The sequence below is a fragment of the Protobothrops mucrosquamatus genome, unplaced genomic scaffold (assembly GCF_001527695.2).
Source record: "Protobothrops mucrosquamatus isolate PMUCROS unplaced genomic scaffold, P.Mucros_1.0 scaffold277, whole genome shotgun sequence".
Taxonomy (NCBI): Eukaryota; Metazoa; Chordata; class Lepidosauria; order Squamata; family Viperidae; genus Protobothrops; species Protobothrops mucrosquamatus.
The window spans coordinates 214,665-237,057 of NW_015386621.1; the positions used below are offsets into that span (position 1 = coordinate 214,665).

Below are 22,393 nucleotides of genomic sequence, written 5' to 3' on the forward strand. Positions count from 1 at the left end.
GGTTAGTAACAGTGATAAGACATATTAGGATTTGTTAGTTTTCAAGTAATGTAAAAGTGAGTTCTTGGCCTTAGTAGTATAGAGATTCTGAAATCATGAGCATGTCTAATAAAATGTCAGAATCTAAACAAAAATCGATCTATGCCATGAAGGTGATAACCAACATATAAAATTGCACCCGGAAGCAAAACAGCAGCCAGTGCAGCTTGCAGAACATCAATGTAACAAGGGCCACCCTAGAGGCCCCAAGAACTGCTCATACCACCACATTCTGCACTAATTTTAGTTTTCAAATACTCTTCAAAGGTAGCCCCATGTAGAATGCATTGCAGTAGTCCAGATATGAGCTGACCAGGGCTTGAATGATTGAATACAGGGACTCCTAATCCAAGAAAGGATACAACCAGCGTACAATATAGAGTTGTGCAAAGGTGGTTCCAGCCAGGACTGCCACCTGTTCTTTGAGCAGAAGTCGCGAGTTCCAGGAGAACCCCAAGTTGCGCACTGGCTCTGACTGGGGTACTGCAACCCCATCCAGAATTGGAGATGCTGAACTCCTGGATCTCAAAAGTTCATGTACATAAAGCCACTCGGTCTTGCTAGTCAAAGACTGTTGGGCCCATCCCGACCGTCATAGCCTCCAGCCACTACAAGAAGGCAACAACATCACTTGGGTCACCAGGGTTGGAAATAAGAGTATTTGGTATCATCTGCGTACTGATAAAACTTCAACCTATGATGATATATGACTTTACCCAGCAGCTTCATGTAGAAGCTAAAGAGGAGTGGAGAGGAGAGTACCAATACTGAGCCCTGCAGCACCCCACAAGGAGCTAAAGTGAATTGGATCTCTCACTCCCTATCATTTGGGACCAGCCTTGAAGAAAGGAGCCATGCCCAGCCTCAAACAGTGGGCCCATGGTTGATGGCATCAAAGGCTTCTGAGAGGTTGAATAAGGATGTTTGTACCACCCCCATCTCACTCTCATCAGAGATCATCAACAAATGGAATCAAATGTTTTTGCCCCGTAACCAGGCCTGAAACCTGACTGGAAGGGATCCAGATAATCCCTTTCATCCAGGGACCTCTTCAAGCAACCACCTTCTCTACCGCTTTCCCTAAAAAGGGAAAGTTGGAAACTGGATGAAAATTGTCCAGGAAGGTGGGGTCAAGAGATGTTTTTTTAGAAGGGGGCAACCCAGAGCCAGGAACGTCCCCTCCTGCAGTGAGGAACTAATTACTTCCTAAAGGCATCTGGTGGTCACCATCCTGGAAACTGTCATCAGCCAGGAAGGAGAAAGATCTAACTGACAGGCAGTTGCACTGACAGCATCTAGGACCCTGCCAACTTCATCAAGTCCAGCAGGATTGAACTGTTCCCAGGTAACTAGGTAAAATCTTTCTCCAGACATTTCACATGAACCCACACACAGGTTCCAACTGGGAACAAATTTGAGTGACTCTGTCCATCAGGTATGGAACAAAATCCTCTGCAACCATGAAGATGATCATCCAAAACACACACACACACATAGCAATCTCAGGAAGGACCAAGAGATCCTGAACAGAGCCACCTGGCAGTACCCTGCGGACACAATAAGGGCAGATAAATGATATTTCACCATTCATAACTGACACAACATGGGCCTTAAGGGCAGCTCTGAGTCATGTCCAATTAGAGTCATCCCTCATCTTCCTTCAGTGGCGCTCTAGGTATCTCTTAACCATTTTCAAAATCCACAATTCCTCCGTGAAACTGTTGCTGAAAAGTCAAGCAGCTTAGTGATACATTATATTAAACTTCTCACTGAAGGCTACAGAGGAACCATTTTTTAATTCACTTATACAAATAGAGATTCTCTTATATAGAAATAAGATCTGCCTACTTTTGCTTTGCGTTATATCAAATGACTAACATAAAGAAATACCTTTTTTGTGTATAGGTGTATATGGTCATAAATACTTATGAGACTGTATTGAAACCAGTACCCTTCCATCTATATGGATATGGGAATCCTGGAGAAAATTCCATTAAGTGTCTAAAGCTAGCATAGTCTTCCATTTTTCTATTGCGACTTGTGCCTTTTAAGTTTGCCCATAATATATAAAATGTGAATGTTCAAATAAAGAACCTTTTCAGTTCTTTTTTTGTTTGAAATAGACATAACATTAAATCCCACATACAACTTAACCGGAGTATAAAGCCCTTTGAACATAGTTGGATTTAGTTCTAAAGAAACATGGATATACTTGTTTATGATTTGGTTCTTTGTATTTACTAGGTATTTAAGAGTTTCCAGGATTTTGGTCTTCAGATTTTATTTTATTTTTAAAAGAAATACTGTACAGTTGTCTTTTAGACAGAATGAGTAGGGTATGTATAATAGACTGGATTTTGATAATTTCAGAAGAATAACTGGATAATGTACTGCATTAGACCAGCAAGAAAGTGATTAGACAACATTCTTTCCTAAAATTATCCTTGTTAAAAGGCATGGTGGTTTCATGAAACTAAGATAGGTAAACAGTGCATTACTAACTTGTTCCTTCACTTCTTCCAAATCCTTTTTCCTCCTAAATCCTCTGTGAAACAAAGACTTGCTTTCTTCTTGTCTGCCTGTGAGGTCTTTGCTACTTGCCCCGTGTGGGTGTAGAACCCCATATTTAAATACTTCTCTGTTACCCAAGAAAAGAAAGAACAGGAAACAGATAAATCCAAGTTCTAGTAGATAAAGGACTACATATTTACTTTTTCCCTTTCCTCAATTTAGGCACCATTTAAAAAGCGGTTATGTTTTGAGCCGCTAAAGAGGCATTGAAGCTATTCAAAAAAGGATCCCCTATGGGAGACTTGCACAGTTGAAACTTAATTTGTATGGTTTTTTTTCTGGTCTAACATCCGCTCCTTCCTTCCTCGACAGAATTATTCTGTTCTGTTAATAATCTCTTTAAAATACATTTTATTATATAAAAAAGCTTTTAGTGTTATTTTTCTATTTCACTCATGGATTGAAAGTTGTACAGCAGGGGTCCCCAACCCCCGGTCCATGGACCAGTACCGGGCCGCGGCATGCCAGCAACTGGTCTGCATAAACAAGCAAAGCCCCATCCGCAGGATGCAGGCAGCACACAAAATCACGCACCCTCCGGTCCACAGAAAAACCTCTCTCCATGGAACTGGTCCCTGGTGCCCAAAAGGTTGGGGACCTCTGTTGTAGAGTTTGGACTCACTGCCCAAAGATGTTTCTCAATGTTTTTTTTTTAAGTGTTTGCTTTCACATCTTTTAATCTCCTATTATAGAGATAGAATGCAGAGACTGAGTAGTACTTTTGTGTCTTTATTTCTCTTTATCAGAGATGTTATTAGAGACACTGTGCTCATAAATGTTAATCATTGTATATCTTAGATCTGGCTTAGAATCAATTGAGAGATTGAAAATGTTTGGTTCTTATTATCACACGCCTGTAAAAAAAGCCTCATCTTGATTTACAGCCCAGTAGAACTGGTTGATGGTTGTCTGTTTACAACCAAAATGGAAACTGGCACATTTTCTACATGAGCCTATATTTATCTTAAATGTATTTTATTTCTATGACCTAGGAGCAACCCAGCTGACTAAAACATATAATTGGAAAAGCAGACATTTTGCCCAACTGCTTGGATAATTTAAACAGATTTTGAGAATGCTGGATATAAACCAGATTTATGGAGTTTCTGACCTTGTTTTCTCTTCAACTGCTATACTGAATTCAGTTTGTTTCTTCCTTTCATTAAGCCATTTTATTCTACTTGAAATAATATTGGAAATAATAAAGGTATCACTAAATATTTATCACATAATGTCTATATATTATGGCCATGTTCTAAGGACTTCCTTTGATACATAAACTAAATTTTGTACATATATACTGATATTATGATTTCAATTTTAAGCTATCTCTAGAATTTATCTTTATGCAGTATTGGCAATCTCTTTGAAATTCAGAGAGAGAGCGAGAGAGAGAGAGGCAGACAGACAGACAGACAGACCCATCTGGATGGCCTTTATTAGAAGTACTAAGAAGATAATTTTGCTTTCCCTATTCATCTAGAATTTCCTCTGCATTATTATCCCTTCAGATTTAAACTTCCAATGTGTGTTGGTGAACTCAAAACATAAATTTGCCTTTTTCCATCTCTTGTTAGCATTATTTATTTGTTAAATGTATAGGTAGTCCTCAACTTATGACCACAATTGAGCCCAAAATTTCTGTTGTTAAGTGAGACATTTGTTTAGTGAGCTTTGCCCCATTTTACGACCTTTTTTGCCACAGTTGTTAAGTGAATCACTGCAATTGTTAAGTTAATAACAAAATTGTTAAATGAATCTGGCTTTCCCATTGCCTTTGCTTTTCAGATTTCAAAAGATATATGACCCCAGGACACTGCAACGATTATAAATATGAGTCAGTTGTCCAGCACCTGAATTTTGATCACATGACCCTGGGGATGCTGCAATGGTCTTAAAGTGTGAAAAATGATCATAAGTCACTTTTTTCATTACTGTTGTAACTTTGAACGGTCAAAAAATGAACTGTTGTAAGTTGAGGACTACCTATATTGGCCACCCAACTCACTGTGGGGCTACTTTAGCGTTAAAAATAATAAACAAGATATATTTGTACTTGCTAATGGGAATTCTTATTCTATTTCTTTTCTGACTTATCACTTCCTGTTCTCAAAGTCTGTTAATGTGGGGAGACTATTATATTTGGCCCTAATTCTTCCCTTATTAAATCAACCAAGGCAGCGGCTCCCAACCTTTTGGGCACCAGGGACTGGTTATGCGGGGAGAGGTTTTTCCACAAACTGGTTTCATGTGCTGCGTGCATCCCGTGGAAGGGGCTTCGCTTGTCTGTGTGGCCTGGGTTCTGGCATGCCGTGCTCTGTAGATTCCAAAACATGAGGATCTTTGGGATAAGGCTGCTTTACAGTGCCTGCTCTTTTGTTTGCTTCTACAGCTATGAACCAGAGAATCAGCCAAAGCGCTCCAGTGAAACAGCCACCACCACTGGCCCCCCAAAGTCCTCCTGGTGGAGTCCTGGGAGGGGGCAATTCCAGTCAACAGCAACAGATAAGACTGCAGCAGCTGCAGATGGAAAAAGAAAGGTTGCGACTGAAACATCAAGAACTGCTTCGGCAGGTGAGGCCACAGGTTAGAAAACACACTTCAACTCTCATACGATACTTGTTGCATATGCATGAGTGGCATTGTGCTTTTTCAACCCGCAACTCTAGCAAGCATCAGTAGATAGAGGAAGCCGCAAATTGTATAACTTGCTCCAGCAAGCAACGAATGAGACTCTTTGATCCTTTCAGAATATTTCTTTGTGACGGTTTGTGGTGCTGGGCTGTTTCTAGCATGGTGCTCTTTTTATTGCTGATAACTCTGCTTCCCTGGACCACTTGCTGAGTAGCTCTGCAACTATATTAATGCTCTGCATGGTCAGAGCTCCTCTGACTGAATTTTCCAGCTTTCATGGTGGATGGCATGTGTGAATTGGATCTGGTCTTGCTGTGTTTGTGAAGAGCATTGAAACTTCAGCCTTTCTGTAAAAACGAAGGTGTTCCTTGTTTTTAAGGACATGATGCATTGTTCCATTTCTGTCAGTAGTCACCAGGAGGAGGTTTTGGAAGTTGACAAGCAAGGCCTAAGGATATTGGCCCTGTTACCTATCTCAAGCACCTAGAACTTAAATATAAAAATATTTATCTCTTTGGGTAACATAATTTAAAAGTCCTTGAAGAATCGATGCTCCAAATATACCTAAACCTTTAAAAAAAAAAGTTATCTAAGCCTGTTTCTGTCAACAGATCTTGTGGAAGTGAATCCCATAAAATAATGAAATTCAGGAAACTTGTCATCATGGTACTTTACTGAGCCCTCTCCCATGGATGTGAATTCTTGCAGAATGCATGTCAAAGTGCTAAATTACATAGGTCATTATGAACAGCTTCTCTGTGTGCTTCATAAGAGAGAAAATGAAAGGGAGAAATTCATCCATGTTAGGTAATGTTTACGTGGTGGCAGTAACATTAGTAACTCTCAGAACAGAACTTTAAAACGGATTAACCAAGGTCTTTTACTTCAGTTTAAATTTAGTTCTTTTAAACCATAATACTTTTCTTAAATGCTTAAATGTAAGCTGATTTGTTGCTTTTGCTTTTTTTGTGACTCAAAGAAACAATGAAGCTTACTTTCTAAAACCTTTGCTCTCAGTCATTGCTTACTGTCCTAGATCTTTTGCTAATGATTGATTAGCTCCTTGTCTCCAGTGCTTTGCGTCATGTTTTGTGAGGGTTGTGGAGTATTGCAGATTTCCTAACCGCTTTTGGAGAATCCTTTTAAAACCTCTTTTTCCTTGCTTTTTGGGTGGTGGTTCTTGCATCAGGCAGTATTTTCCTATTCTTGGAGATCACTTCTTCAGGCTTTTGCCTTCATCATTCCTTGCTTTTTCTGCCCTTGTTCTAGAGGCAGTTAGACTTAATACTAAAATAATATTTAAAGGAATAATACTCCGTTTAAATTGGATGGTTATGGGATGTCTCTCTCTCTCTTTTTTAATTATCATGAGTTGCCTCTGGACAAGTTCAAAATAACAGCTTCCTAAGCTGAAATTTCCGAACTTTGCCTATAACTGCTTTGCTATTAATATCAAACAAATTCAAGTGCCGCCAGGCCAGCATGCTTTTAGAAAAGGCTTCTAATTTGGGATTTCTTTTCTTCAATATCTTCTTCTCAAGAAGATAACTAACTTCAGGCCAGGCAGTGTCCACACTACTTCTTTTTGTCCCCTATGTGTTTAAGCAAAATGTGTTCCATGTGCTCTGTAAGCACTCCTGAGCGTCTTATTCCATTATGCAGCAAACTTTGTCATCTCTTAATCACCTTATCCCTTGTCATCGGTGGCTGCTTTAGGAGCTTCCCTCTTGAGAACATTAAGAAGATGATGAGTAAGTCAAGGTAGCCTAGCCATCCCTGTCATAAGACACAAAAAGTAATGTTGACCCATCTTATTTCTTTTACTCTTAGGCGTTGCGGAATATCAATCCCAGCACAGCAAATTCTCCAAAACGTCAGGTAGGCTTATAACAAATGTTTCAGCAAAATAAGAAACATTTTCTTTTGACTTAGATCAGCTGTGCAAGGTTCTTGGGTTTCATTTGTATTTTAATACCCCGGCATGCCTAAAAAGCAGCTATGTGTATCTCATAAGCTTGCTTTTGGTATGTTTCATAAATAAATTGATGGTTTAATAACAGATACCTTCACTTGATCTGTCTCCCCACGCATCCAATACATATCCCCGTAAAGAACTTCAAGATGGTATGGTCATATTTGTCATTGCTGGTTTCAGGCATCAAAAGAAGGTGCCTAGTTTTCAAGTTCTCTCTTAGACTTGTGTAACTTTGGATTTCTAAAGCAGACAAACTGGCCTATAAAGCTAAGGACTCCATTTCAGCTTCAAGGAGCTAAGTTGCCTCAACTGTTTTCTTGGTTGTAAAACTTGGCAGTCAATCTTACAAACGTTTCTTCTGTAGAAAATAGGCCTAAAATTGAAATTATGAAATCTGCTGAATGTTTTATAAAGATTTAAAAATATATATTAACTGCCAGTTCTCATTTTCAGATCTCCTATGCAAATAACTACGTCACATTTAAATAAACAGTACCTCAGAGAAATCTTGTACTGGCCACCCTGGGATATAGTTTTTCAAATTTTGCCAGTTAAGGAATTGGATAGCATACTGAATCTTATACTGGGCTATATTAGGAATGGACCTCTATATGGAAGAATTTTGCTATAGTACTTTGTTGGAAAAATGCATTGGGGGTAAGGAAAATAATGACATACAGTTTCATTCCATCTGTCCCATTTCTAGGAGAGTCTCACATTTTTATCTTCTCAGAAGCCTTCAGTAATAACATGATTTATCAAAAGTCAATTGATTTCAGTTATAGCCAAGGCAAGATTAAAGCCTGATTATCTTGACTGAAAATCAGTACTTATTCCTGGTATTGGATTAGGTTTTGTGTTTGTCATATTATTCCTGTGCTCTATATTTAGAAGCTGGCAAAATTAATGCAGTGGTGCTATTTTAATTTTTACAGACATCCCAGTAATCAACTTTGTTTTAATCAGCATATGGGCTGTACTGTTTTTGTTTATTACAGATGTTTTATTTTTCTGCACGCCATACACAAGTTGAAATAGCTAAATAATTTGCATTTTAATATATGATTAGCTGACTTGAGTCTTGTAACTTGGTCATTCTGTGCCATTTTAACAATCAAATTCTATTTGAAAGAAAAATTTTGGTAACAGCTCAAGCACATTTCCTTCATCTGGCCACTGTACAGAATTTGTACAATTTTTTAGCAAATTTGTAACAAACCTGAACCACTCAATTTTAATTGGAATGTTTCTTACAGTATAGATTTTTGATACCTTGTCATCAATTTTCTTTGTCAGCATAAATTGTCATATATAGACCATAATTAGATTCATGTTCAATGAGCAATTTTCTCATCTTTTATTTTCTTCAGTCACTCTGAAACATAGACTCATCTGTTTCACAGAGACACATCTTTATACTGATATTTTGGGGGCGAGGACTCATCAATATGTGGATGATACCCAGTTATATGTCACTGTCCCCTTGCTTGGTGGCTATGAGGATCTGGAAAGGGAAGAACAGCTTGCAACTCAACCCAGCCAAGACTGATTGGTTATGGGTTTTGCATCCCAGATCCAGGAGTTGGAGGACTTCAATCTTTGGTTCTGAATGGGGTGGCACTACCATGTTCAGACTGTGTGTAATTCAGCGGCATTCCTGGGCAGCGAAGGTGGTGATTTTACAGAACTGTGCCTTGTGTGCCAGTTGCACTTATTCCAGGACCCAGAGGCTCTGCTCATGGTGACTCATGCCTTAATTACCCCCTGACTAGATGTTTGCTTGTTTGTTTGTATCCTGCCTTCATTATTTTTACAAATAACTCATGGCAGCAAGCATACCTAATACTCCCTCCTATTTTCCACACAACAACAACCCTGTGAGGTAAGTTAGGCTAAAAGAGTGTGACTGGCCTAAGGTCACCCATCTGGCTTTCATGGCTAAGGTGGGACTAGAATTGTACATGGGGCTCTCTTTGAAGACCATCTGGAAGTTTCACTTACTCCAGAATTCAGACAAGTGGGTAGTTAAGAACACATTTTGTTGTTTTTATGTAACACTGCTACTCTGTGAATTTCACTGGCTTCCAGTAAACATCTGGATGAGATTCAAAGAAGTGATTACCATCTCTAAAACTCTACATAGCATAGGAGTAGAATACTTGCAGGACTGCCTTTTCTCAAGATCATCTGCCCACTACACATGCCACACCACACAGGGATGGGATACTCCAGGTTTCTTCTTTTATGCGTCACCACTTTACGGGACCTTTTTCTATAGTTGCCCATTTTCTCTGGAATGATCTCACTCTGAGATATGACAGGTTCCAAATCTGCTCCATTTTCAGCAAGCTGTTAATAACTACCTCTCCCCTTCTGCTCCCCCACCGCCTTAGGGGCCAAATGAGAGTCCCGTTAGTTTTACTATGTTGCTTGGTTGCCCTTTTTATAAATGTTTAATGTTATATGGATTGGGATAGATGGTTTATTGTTTGTTTTTGATGCTGTACACTGCCCAGAGTCACATTGTTTGAGTTGGGTGGTTTTATATAGCTTGTAAATCAATAAAATATTTCAGGAGGGAGGGTTGTTAGGCCATTTCTTTTAATTTTTGAAGTGGTCATTTTTATGTTTTTCTTAGCACTGCTATTTGTGGCTCCAATACTTACTTGTATTAATTGTAGTTGCTGCCTCCCAGTGTGATTCATATGGGTTCATAATTTTTTGTTTGAAAATATACTGAAATATGTTTAAAGTCTATAGGTCTTCTTACTGCTTTTTTTCTTTTTTCTTAGAGGTTCTAAAGATATGTTTGATCAATTGCTGGAATCATATAGTTGTATTCACCCAATATACATTTTCAAAAGGAATTAGAGTATCTTATAAAAGTTTTTGAAACAGCATGAGACTCAGAGTTGCAAAAAGAACTGTAATAGATTGTCTCATGTCCTAGCAAAAAAGATGAGTTTGCCATACTTTGCAAAATTAAAATATATTCTTAGTAACAACATTACCAATATCCTGCTTATGTATAAAATTATCAAGCAAAATAAAATCATTCCTAGCCCTATATGGTAATAACTCTGATAAGAAAAAGCATTTAATCCACTGATTTATCTTATGAATGTTATCTGTTTAGTGGAAGCTTTCAATATCAACTACACTTTACATATGTTGATTATTCAAATGCTGCAGAATATGTAAAGAAATATTAATCTCAGTAAACTATAAGAATCCATTATAATGTGATTTAAAATTTCCTCTTGTTTGACTTTTATTTTTAATGCAGGGGTCCCCAATCCCACGGCCCACTACCGGGCTATGAGCTGTTTAAAATCGGGCCATCCGAAGTGGCAGGCAAGCACTCCTGCCACCCCCTTGCGGGCAAGTGCGTGTACACGCACTCCATTTGTGTGAGTGGCATGCATGCGTGTCTGCTGCTCGCTCAAATGGAGCTGGCACATGTGAGCTTACTCGCCGCTCACGCAGAACCATCCCTTCTCCCCGCCAGTCCGCAAAGTTGAAAATGTTGAGGAACTCTGCTTTAATGCATACTGGACTATGAAGACTCTTATACCAAAATGGATCTTGCAGGAATTGACAATTGGAAACATTGAATAGTATCTTCAAAGATGGTATTGTTTAAATCCCTCTGAAATGTTGATAATATTACATGAGGGTACAGAAATGTGATTACAAAAAATTGGTATCTCTCTTCCTTTCTGAAATGCCTCCAGCAGCTCTATAAGGCAGGTAGCCCTCAACTTATGACCATAGCTGGGTCCAGAATTTCCAATGCTGAACTAGGTGGTGATTAAGTGAGTCACACCTGATTGTATGACTTTTTTTTTTAACCACAGTTGTTAGGCAAATTATAGCAATTGTTAAGTGAATCAGACCATCATTAAGCAAATCCAGCTTCTCCCATTGACTTTGCTTGTGGGAAGCCAGCCAGGAAGGTTGTAGGTGGCAATCACAGGACTCCAGGACCCTGCAACTGTTGTAAATACATGCCAGTTGGCAAAGTGACCGTGAAGTTGCTGCAACAGTGGTAAATGTGAGGGCAAGTCATAAACCACTTTTTTCAGTGCTATTGTAATTTCAGACGATCACTAAACAAATGGTTTTAAGCCATGGTTTACCTGCAATATAAAAAATGACTAGAATATTTTAGGTATCTGGTTTGTTTGTTATCTTCAGGTTTGTTTGCTTTTGTTTTTGCTTTCAAGTCAGTCAGTCTTGAGTCCTGGCAACTGCAAACACAAATCCATGCAGTTTTCCTGGCAACATTTTCAGCAGTGGTTTTCCATTGCTTTCTTTTTATGTCCACAGAAAGTGACTGGCTCCCAGTTATCCAGCCAGCTTCTATAATTGAGGCAGGACCTGAACTCAGGTTTCCCTGCTCCTAGTTTACCACCCTAATCATTACACCAAATTGGCTTTGCATGCACATGCATATTTGCAGATACCAAATCAGTCAAAGGTCTATATACTTGCTGTTCTGAGATTTGGGCAAGTTTTATCCTTTGAGAAGAGACAAATATCCTTGCAAAATCAATATACGTCTGTCAAGAAATAAAAAGGTTATTAGCAGTCCCCATTTTTAAAAACAATATCAACTAGTCCCATTGGATCTATATTGGTATTTCCAAGAAAGTCAGCTTCACAACATATATGCTTAAATTATAGAAATACTGTAAATATAATTTATCTTGATTTCAGCAGGTGTCTCGTGATATTCTGATTAGCATACTACTTAAAAGGTTGGCTTAAAAGAATAAGTGGATGTACTGCTTATTCAAAAATCATATTTAAAATGTCTTATTAGTGGTTTTTCATTAAATTCAATGAAGTATTTAGTAGGATGTTAAAAGATTCTGGATCCTATACAGCTTTTGTATTAATGCCTTGGATGAAAATCAAGGAATAACTATCAAAACTGCAGATGCCAAAAATTGGGTGGGATAGTTAATAGCTTAGAATAGAGGTTCTCATAGTTGTGTTTTGATGCCCACACCATGCCCATGAGTGAAACCAATGATTTCCATAGAGTTAGTAGCTGCCAAGAAATGTTAATTACCTATTTTTAAAAATTATGTTTATTTACTACATTTTATACACCCACTTAGTCCAGCAAGGATCAAAGTATCTTACATCAATATAGTCACACAGCGAGAGTATGCAATATTAAAATAGCAACAATCATTATCAACAACATGGAGAAGTAGCAGCCTGAGGAACAGCAACAACATCCAACCTAAAAGAAGCTTCCCCCACATCACTGATCTATACCAGAGTTCTTTGGAAAAGCTAAATTGTAAGAGGTTCCTCAAAAAAGGAATAAGGTGGAAGCCAACTTAAACTATTTCAGATCTTAAATTATATATCACAATGATTTTCAAGATGCCCACTAAGATTTGCACAAGCAGAGCCCAGAACCCAGAGCAAGCTTTGAAAGCTATAGGCAAATCTGAGGTTGTATAAAACCTACTCCCATTTGCCTACCCCTGGGCTAGAGCAAAGTAATCAGATTTTAAAAACTATAACCCCTTTGCCTTTAACTTGCTTGCAACCTTCTCAAACGGTTCAAAACTGTTGTTTTAAAATCCTGCTCTAAAATACAAGTTTCAAGTCAGACTTTTATTTCTGTCTGAAAAAACTTCAGAAGTGGAATTAGTTAACTAGGAGATGTGTTGAAAAAGAGTCTAGGCAGCCATCCATCAGGGACACTTTAATTTGGATTCCTGAACTGAACAGTACATAAATTACTGCTTCCTATTCTAGGATTCCTAATAATAAATAACTGAATACAAATGTTTAAACAGATTCAGGAGAAAGGTATTGGCATCATGCAGTGGCTTCAGCAACTCGGCTATAGAGAAAGAAAAAGTGGTTAACTTAAATTCTTAAGAATATAAATTGACAATTTTTAATAAATATTTTTTGAAAAAGTCAGGAAGAAGAATGAATGGAAATAATATACTGCCTTGATAGATACAGGCTTATAAACCTGGGCAAATATTTAAAAATAGTCTGAAATGACTACAGAGTGTACAATCTGCAAAGGACTCTATCATATTAGTTGGTGTAATATATAGCTCAGGTAAGGCCTTTCTCGATATGGCAATTATATTAAATAGCTGATTTGCCTTGATCTTAAACAGATCGTTTGAAATAGTTGAGACAGTTGCAGATAGGTAATTGGTTAGTGATCAGTATGATGGATGTCTTTGCAATTTTGTACTTGGACTTAATTTAAAATACCATTTCTAGAAAACTGCTAATTTGCACTGTTCTCCTTTTGAGGCCAACAAATTAAGCCCAATTTATATGTAGTTAAAAGCATAGTACTAGAATTATTTCAGGCACCAAAGAACTAAACCCCTCAAAAACTCACTATGCTGTTGTCAACAGTGAGGCTGTGTGCTCTCTGAAGATTTTGGTGTAACACTGAGCTCATCTGTGTTGAATTTCCTGACAAAATGTGTATTAATGTTTTTAATAAAAGTGCGTATGATCACAAGTCTGCTTGTGATGTTCCATCTTCTCTAGTGTGGCTCAAAATGTTGCCAGACCTCAAAAGCACATACTACTAATTCCACATTGCAGTGCTGTGGGTTCACTGTTCAGGACTAATGGGAGGGATTGCTTGAATACTAAATCTGTAACTGAATGTAGAAGAGTTGATTATAGAAATATTACAGGCGGCCATGCAGAATCCTGATTTAAACAGACTTAAAAAAAATAAACTAGAGGTATGAAAAAGCTCCTGTTGTAGCTTCATGCAAGATGATTGGTCCAATTAAGCATCTACAAATGGTGAAACTAAGTAGACATTATTGATGTCTCGTGTTACTTCAAAATCAATGTGAGCGGGACAAATTTTGGACTTAGGAAATACTGTAAGTGCTTAGAAGACAATATTTGCCTGATCTTGGCTGATTTCAAAAAGCTAATTGGATTACATTTACTTAGTGTTTGGATGTAGGATCAAGAAGTTGCTGAATTATATGTAAGACTCTGGAATTGTGATTATCTCAGAAAATGGCAGTGGCAAACCCATTCCGTATTGCTGCCAAGAAAACTACATGGAACATCAAATCACCAATAACGGAGTTTGACTTGGATATTTTATCTTTTCTTACCTAATTAAAACGCAGCCTTTAAATTGTTGCTCATAAAAGTTGCAGATTCTTAAGCAAAAGAATGAACAATAATATCGCATGTAATCTTAATTGTTACTATGTTTACCTGCTTGAACCATTGGTTATTTTTGTTCATAATCTCTAATTCTGGATAAACTTCTGAAAGTTTAAGGTAGGATTCTTGATTATTTATCTGTCCATTTATTCAAATATGTAATATCAAACTGGGAGAAGCCAGCAGTGTCTTGGATTCCAGAGGACTACAATCTTAATCTGAAATTAATTTTTTTGTTTTGCTTTCTTACTTTTTGCTATACAAAATATGAAGCTGTATTACCTGAACTCCTGTTTTAGGGCAAGATACCTACCTGTATGGTTATGTATAACATTGAGAGTGTATGCTTTTAGTCTATTAGAAGCAATAATCTGACTGCTAAAGCATATAATCTAGTGAAAAATTCTTAGAGCTCATTTCAGCAATGAAACCATTGTAGAGAAAGTTGGTTCTGATGATATAGCAGCAATTAACTTCTTTCTAATTATTCCTGGGAGTTGCTTACTTGTAGAAATAGTAATATCAAGGCTGCAGATTCATGTGAGATCACAGGTTCTTTTGATTAAAAATAATTTAGCAGATTAATGAGTCAAAGGACTAGTTGATAACTAATAGCGCATCTAACAGAAAAAACTTGCCCCAGAATACCTTGAAACTGTATGAATTGAACAGCAATTTGAGGATTGCAATCTTGCCAGTCCTGTGTATATTCCTTTGATTCCACTACACAATAAGCCTGTTTTTGTCATTGTTTCAGTGTTGTTTTTCTCAACTCCACCCTTAACATTTTGTCCATGTTCAAATGCAGTCAGATCCTGAAATTCAAGTATGTCTATGCGACACCTGTTTGGTCACTTCCAGGGCCTCTGGAACACCAAGACTAGAGTGGTGTCAATGTCTAGAAAAGCCTCTAAAAATAAAGGGGCCAGCAGCCTAATAGATTTATTTTGGCTTGAATCTAAATATTCTTTAGCCTGTGGAAACTATGACTCTTCTGTAGTTCTGTTAAAAGTCATTTGAAAGATTCCATTCATATTTGGTGACTGTAAACTTTATACTCACTTGCTTCTGATTGATAATATTAACGTCTACATTGAAATAAAAAAGTGAAAATTATAAAAATAATATAAAATATATTATAAAACATTTTATATTATAATAATATAGTTTATATTATAATCATATTATAATTTATATGATAAAAATAATATAAAAAGCATACCCATGGTAGTTTAGAACTTCAATGTGTTTTTTTTATTCAGTAGATATAGTCGCCTACTTACCAAGCAACTATGGGCAACTAACAATATCAAAAAGAAAAATCAGTAATAAGCCAAATCAGTAGACTTCAGGTACTGAGAAAAAGTGTTGCACTGTAATAATAATGTTTTCAGTTTTAATTTGTATTCCTTATCTGGTAAACTATTACTAGCTCTTAACCCCTTTTTAAAAAAAGCTATTTTAAATTTATGGAGATTTCTCTTTTGCAAATACTCCTTTTTTTCACATAGAACTTTATTTTAACCTGCAACTTTTTTATATTCCAGAAAATACATCCCAAATAAATAATGTTGTGCCAGTACAATGAAGTCACATTATTGTCCATGGTATCAGAATCTGAACCCTCATGACACATTTTACATTTATGGAAATGAATACATTACTGCCATACACTTAATAAATCTGTCATTTATTATTTCTAATCTTATATATCTCAATTTGATAGAGTTCATAAATAAATAGGATGTGTAAAAGATCAAGCAGTCTCAGAAAATGGTCACATTAATAGCTATAGATCAGTGGTATTATGAATTATCCATTATATGCAACAATAATTTAAAGATGACAGAAATTATCTGCATTTATACATTGCACTAAGCCATTCTGAGGTTACTTTGTTTTTGACTGAGAGTATTGCACAAATGTACACGCTAAGGTACGTAAAGCATGGTTTGTAACTTAGCATGTTATGTGAAACCAGCCAGATGGTTTCTGTTCAGCAAACTACTATATTGTGATGTAGTATAAATTCACTATTGAAAAAGAACACTGGAACACTAGAAATCAAAATCTTTTTGTATGATATTGTAAGGAATGAGCTATTAACCTTCACTTCTGAAGTCACTCTGACAACTTTAGTGAAATGGAAAAATTACTGAAATTAAAAGCATAAATATGGGGTGTGTGTGTGTATTAGAAGGCTTAATGGCATGTACAAACAATTAAATGAATATGGGATATGGCCTATAAACAATTGTCACAAACATATATAAATTATTTAATAATTATGTTATTAATAGGAGGTTTTGGAATTATATTTGTATTCTACAACTGATAACTGTATTTTAATCTAGACTGCTCTCCAGCATAATCCTATTGCAGTACCTTCCATTGCCAAATATTTGCTGATTTAATAACTAATCCTTTTTGAAATCTTTGGATTTGATCCTATAAAACATTTACATTACTATAAAATATAAGATTTTCACTTTCAAGGACAGAAAATGTTAAAATAATCTTATTACATATTTCAAGATTAGCAATAAATTTTATGAATTTCTGACTCAAAAAATAGCATTTAAAGTGCAGTTGGACAGTATTCAGAAGTCTAAATACTTCCTTATAGTAGTTTCTCTATGGATTTGATGGATTATTTTAGCTTGGTTTATAAAGTTTAGTGTTAAAAATTGTGTACTAACAAAAGTGTTAAATCTTATTGGCAATTAGAAACATTTAACTATGTTTTTTTAAGTAATGAAGAAATAACAATTACCAGGCAGATTTTTCCAAACTTCATAGTCAAACAATAACTTTATGAATTGAAATATCAAGTTTCAAAACCTTGCGTTGGATTATATACTGTATGTTAATTTCATGATTAATAAATCATGTTACAGTGCTTTTTTATTCAGCTGCATTTAAAACAGAACTGTGCACATGTCTTGTTTCCATCCAGTGTTATCTTTTATTCTGAAAACATTAATTTCATGAGTGAAATGTTGAAAATAGTGGGCAGTTATGAATTACTTTCTCCTTGTTGTGTAAGTTAAGAGCCATGCTAACATTTATTACGAATCAAGGTGAGTAATATTTGAGGAGCCATTGAAGGATGGTGTCTCACAATCCCCATTAAACCTGTTGGCGCATGTCCCCATTTCTAAAGCTGCTGACAGCACCAGGTAACTTCCTATGTTTCAGGTGGCAGAACTTTGGCAAACTTTCAAGGCCCTTCCCATCATTTAAACTGGCCCTTCCTGTCTCTTAAACTAGCAAAGCAAATCCTGGTGTTGTTTTTTTTTACACTTCATAAGAACCGAAATACCTCCTGTGTCATTACCATTCACATTGTCTTTGACTTGCCCATCCCTCCTGTTAGGTCTCAGTTTCTTTTTCCTGCAGGTGTCTTGATCTATTTTTTTCTCCAACCCCACCATTTAAGTTGTTTCTCAAATTATTTTTCATTGTACCCCGATAAGGAGTGTGTGTATGTATAAAGAAAGGCATCCAGATGCTAAGAAAGTGAAATAAATGGATGAGAGCGTAGCAATAAGTCTGTGAGTTCTGCTGGCTCTGATCACAGATTTACTTAGTTCATCATTCTGTTCTTACATCTGCCAACCAGATGCCTCTTGGGAAGTTTAGAAGTAGGAGATGAGTACTTTACATTAGTACCTTCCCATTTAATTTCCCCAACAGCTGATATTCAGAGGTGTACCCATGTGACTGATGTAGGTAGTAGCACATAAAAATACCATGACTAGTAAATAATCACTGATAACTGGTAAGAGACTTGTCATAACTTTTTGAAATAGTATAGCTTAGCACCAAACAAATAGTATCTTCCTCCAATGTTGCAAATGAGCATTGAACCTTGCATGTGAGTTATGAATACAATCATTTCTTAATTGGCAGGAATTGGCGCTCCGTAGTCAGCTTCCCAGTATGGAACAAGATGGCACCCAGAATCGAGTTTCCTCTCCTGGAATGTCTCAAGAACTGAGAACAATGACCACAAATAGCTCAGATCCCTTTCTTAACAGGTTAGTGGCAGTAGCTAGGAGAGTAGCTTCATTTCACCAAAAAGCTAATGATTTTTCAAATTGTGTTTGGTTTATGTAATCATCTGTTTGGGACTTTGGTCTGTTCCAAGAACCACAGCTGTAAAAAGATCTTTTCTTCCAGGGCAAATCCAGTTCACTCTCACATTCACAACCCCCCCCCCCAAAAAAAAAGCTGAAGATTAAGAGCTGTGGAAGTCAACTTTCAGAATTGTAGGAAAGATTTGTCTTCAAAGTCATAACATGTTGTCCCAGGCCCAAGTCAATTTATGCACCGCCATTTAAAATTACTGACTCAGAAAACCTTTTCAAAAGCTAGCAGTGAACTTGCTGTGGGGCTCTCTTAAAGGAGTTTGCAGCATTCCTGGTTTTAATTTTATTCTTTACAGCATTGACACACAGGAAATGGTGATAGGATTTAGCATATCATATTTCAAGGTTATTTTTTTCTGGTATTAATTTATGCAGCCTCTGGTTACTTGTTAACAGTGTTGTATGTTTAATGCTTCTAGCCCTTATTGAATAGTTAAGGTTTAAAATGGGATATCAATACACACAAACAACTGAAAAGAAACCATTGTTGGTTATTTGGATATTGCTTCACCTGAGGACTTGATTCTTATTTTTCAAACATAATCACAGAAGAAAATTATTACTTTTTAATGAAATGTGTCATTTCTCAAGGGCATTCCTCATTGTTCTACTATCATATAAATATTATTTTCAAAATTTTCTCAGTGGCAGTCCTACAAAATTCTAACTTCAAGGATACTGACTACCATAACTAAACTCTGAATATATCTGAAGCCCCTGTGTGTGCGATATGTCTGTGTATGTTATAGTTAAAATGTCAGCCATTGTGGAACAAGTGCATTCAGGTAGTCCTCGACTTACAACCACAAATGAGCCCAAAATTTCTGTTGCTAAGCGAGACATTTGTTAAGTGAGTTTTGCTCCACTTGACAACCTTTCTTGCCACATTTGTTAAGTGAATCAGTGCAATTGTTAAGTTAGTAGCATGGTTGTTAAGTGAATCGGCTTCCCCCATAGACTTTGCTTGTCAGAAGGTCGCAAAAGGGGATCCCGGGACACTGCAACCGTCATAAATATGAACCAGTTGCTAAGCATCTGAATTTTGATCACATGACCATACAGCGGTTGTAAGTGTGGAAAAAAGAGCATAAGTCATTTTTTTCAGTGTTGTTGTAACTTTGAACCATCACTAAATGGACTGCTGTAAGTCGAGGACTATCTGCACACTTTTGCAGCAGGGCAGTCAGTAGTATAATAGTATGTAAACTAAATTTTGTTTATTTATGCAAATTTTATACTGCTTCAGTCAATTGACTCAAACCAAATTAGAAACATGTTTAGATTAAAACTCTGAAGAACACATGAGCAAATTAGAAGGCATTGCCAACTTTTAAAAAAATGTTGCCCTAGTGGAGCTCTGTTATTACTAACTCCTGTGAATTTATTAATTTTTTTATTGAGAGTCACAAACTCATTTACCATTTCAGAAGATTGCAGTATCATAGCGTTTGAGAAACACAGGGTTTTTATGTGGTGGCAGCAAAGATTAGTCAAGGTTGTGGATGAACTTGATTGTGCTGGGAATGGATGCCACATGCTGTATTGTATGCTGCATTGTGGGAATTGAGACCTGCAGAATTGAACATTTAAAGAATTCTCCTTCACAGACTTTTTTTAAGGTGTAATTTTACGGAGAGAACATAATTCAGCCCTGACTATGAAAATGAACCCTTTTGATGATAAATACTGGCTGTTCTTTCCATCAGTAACTTAAATTAACATAACATTTCCCTTGCAGTGGAACATATCACTCCAGAGATGAGAGCACAGACAGTGGCCTCAGCATGAGCAGTTACAGTATTCCTAGAACTCCGGATGACTTCCTTAATAGTGTTGATGAAATGGATACAGGTGAGGCACAGCTCCTTCCAGTTGCTTTCTGACTGATGTACCTAGTTTAGGGGTAGACAACCTTGGCTCTTTTATGACTCGTGGACTTCAACTCCCAGAATTCCTGAGCCAGCATAGAAGAGCCAAGGTTGCCTATCCCTGACCTAGTTTAACTAGCAGTAAGTTAGGTGGGTTAGCTGCAGTAGAATAGATATGAGTGAGATAGTGGAATTGCCAGGAGGCAGAAAGGTGCACTGACATCACTTCCCTCCATGAACAAGGAATTCAGCTATTTGTCTCACAGAGTTCTGCCCAAATCTTCTTTTCTATGAAATATCATTTGTAACGAGAGAGAGAAAAACACTATGGATTTGTAATGATTTTGACAACAATATTATATTATATCTTCTTCAATTATGTGCTCAAATATGAATATAAAGATATGAAATATCTTTAGTTTAAAATAGCCTGGATATTTTTAAGCAGCAAATCTGAACTATTTCCTAATTTACTGCTCCAGCCTGTCCCTATGGCTTCAGTTTTTAAGGTTCCATATTTCCCTTCACATGGATAAGAAACATTATTGAAAGTTACTCTGGTTGCAATTATGCATCTTATAATGTTTATTTAATCCTTTTGTATTATTTATAAAACAATTTTTATTATTTTAGTTTTACTTTAATCTTGAAAAGTTTTCCAGAGTGTCCTACAAGATCAGTCATAACACAGTCCCACTTTCTGTTTTACAATCTAAATAACATGCTAAAAGAAAGGGACGGGAAAAAACCAGTACAGGGTTTAAATTGATAACCCTCCTTTTACAATCTTTTATTGTGGGTTGCTGGCAGTTTCAGAAGAGATTATCTTTTCCTTGAGCAACAGTTGTTGCAAGTTTTCTCAACATGGATTGGCAGTTGTTGTTACTATCAGTTGATGCCTTCCTTTCTTCAAAGGAGTTGTCCCAGTGGGAGGGGTCTCTATGATTATGAGCACAAGATGTTGTGCTGATGTTCCATAGGGTGGGAGTGGCTTCAAATGACCAATATTTAGAGCAACTTAAATATATATGCTTAATGCCCTGCTTTGCATTTATTTTGAATCTAGGTGACACTATCAACCAAAGCACCATCCCCTCCCATCAGAACCGTTTTCCAGACTACCTTGAAGCCATTCCGGGGACTAATGTGGACCTTGGAACACTGGAAGGTGATGCAATGAATATAGAAGGAGAGGAACTGATGCCAAGCCTACAAGAAGCTTTGAGCTCCGATATCCTTAATGACATGGAATCTGTGTTGGCAGCCACCAAGCTAGATAAAGAAAGCTTTCTTACTTGGTTATAGGGGCCTCGGGGAGATGGAATTTGAAATCTTTGAAGGATCTAAGGAGATAAGACATGTACCTGTTGTTGAGAACGAGCCTGTATCATAAAGGCATCTTGGCTTATGATCAGAGAGGAAAACATTTTATTGAACAAAATACTTCAGATTTTATTGATCCAATGTTTTGTTCTTTTTTTGTCCAATCGCTGCTGTTATATCGCTGACCTCTTTCACATTGACTCTGAAGAATTCAGTTTTTTTTTTCTGTTGCAACTACTGTTCAGCATGGTGGTAATGGACAGGGAGAGGATGGGAAAGTTGAGAGAGAAAGAGACCAGCTATATTTCTGGATAATGTCTACCATTCCTTTTGCCCTGCTTTCTGTTTGCTTGTCCTTTTCTTTGACTAAGGCTGTCGTGGAGCTTCAGCTTTTGTGTGTTGGCAAAAAAAAAAAAAACCGTAACTGGCCCAGTAAGCCAAAAATGATGTATTTGATAGGGGGTAGGGTAGAGGGAGTCCATACTAATTTGGAAATAAAGCATAAAATGTTTTAATGTTGGGCAGAAACTATCAGACATTTTAGTGTTGGGTATAGTTCTTCATGCTACTTGATCTATATTGAACAAAATAAGACACACGCCAAGAACGGCTGTGGGATTGTGTCCACTGGCAGC

General features: G+C 36.9%; 1 protein-coding gene across 5 annotated transcripts in view; it reads left to right on the forward strand.

Moving 5' to 3' along the window:
• YAP1 (Yes associated protein 1) overlaps positions 1-22,162 on the forward strand; it is a 78,141-nt gene extending 55,979 nt beyond the window's left edge. For 2 of the 5 annotated variants that reach the window (XM_029283911.1, XM_029283912.1), the window contains 5 exons: positions 5,003-5,184; positions 7,075-7,122; positions 18,329-18,456; positions 20,306-20,418; positions 21,502-22,162. In XM_029283911.1, coding sequence (XP_029139744.1) covers positions 5,003-5,184; positions 7,075-7,122; positions 18,329-18,456; positions 20,306-20,418; positions 21,502-21,740 — 710 coding nt within the window. In that variant the 3' untranslated portion in view covers positions 21,741-22,162. Of the gene's footprint in view, positions 1-5,002; positions 5,197-7,074; positions 7,123-18,328; positions 18,457-20,305; positions 20,419-21,501 lie in introns of all 5 variants that reach the window. The other 3 variants (XM_015814709.1, XM_029283913.1, XM_029283914.1) reach the window with 2 other exon arrangements.
• The last annotated feature ends 231 nt before the right edge of the window (positions 22,163-22,393 follow it).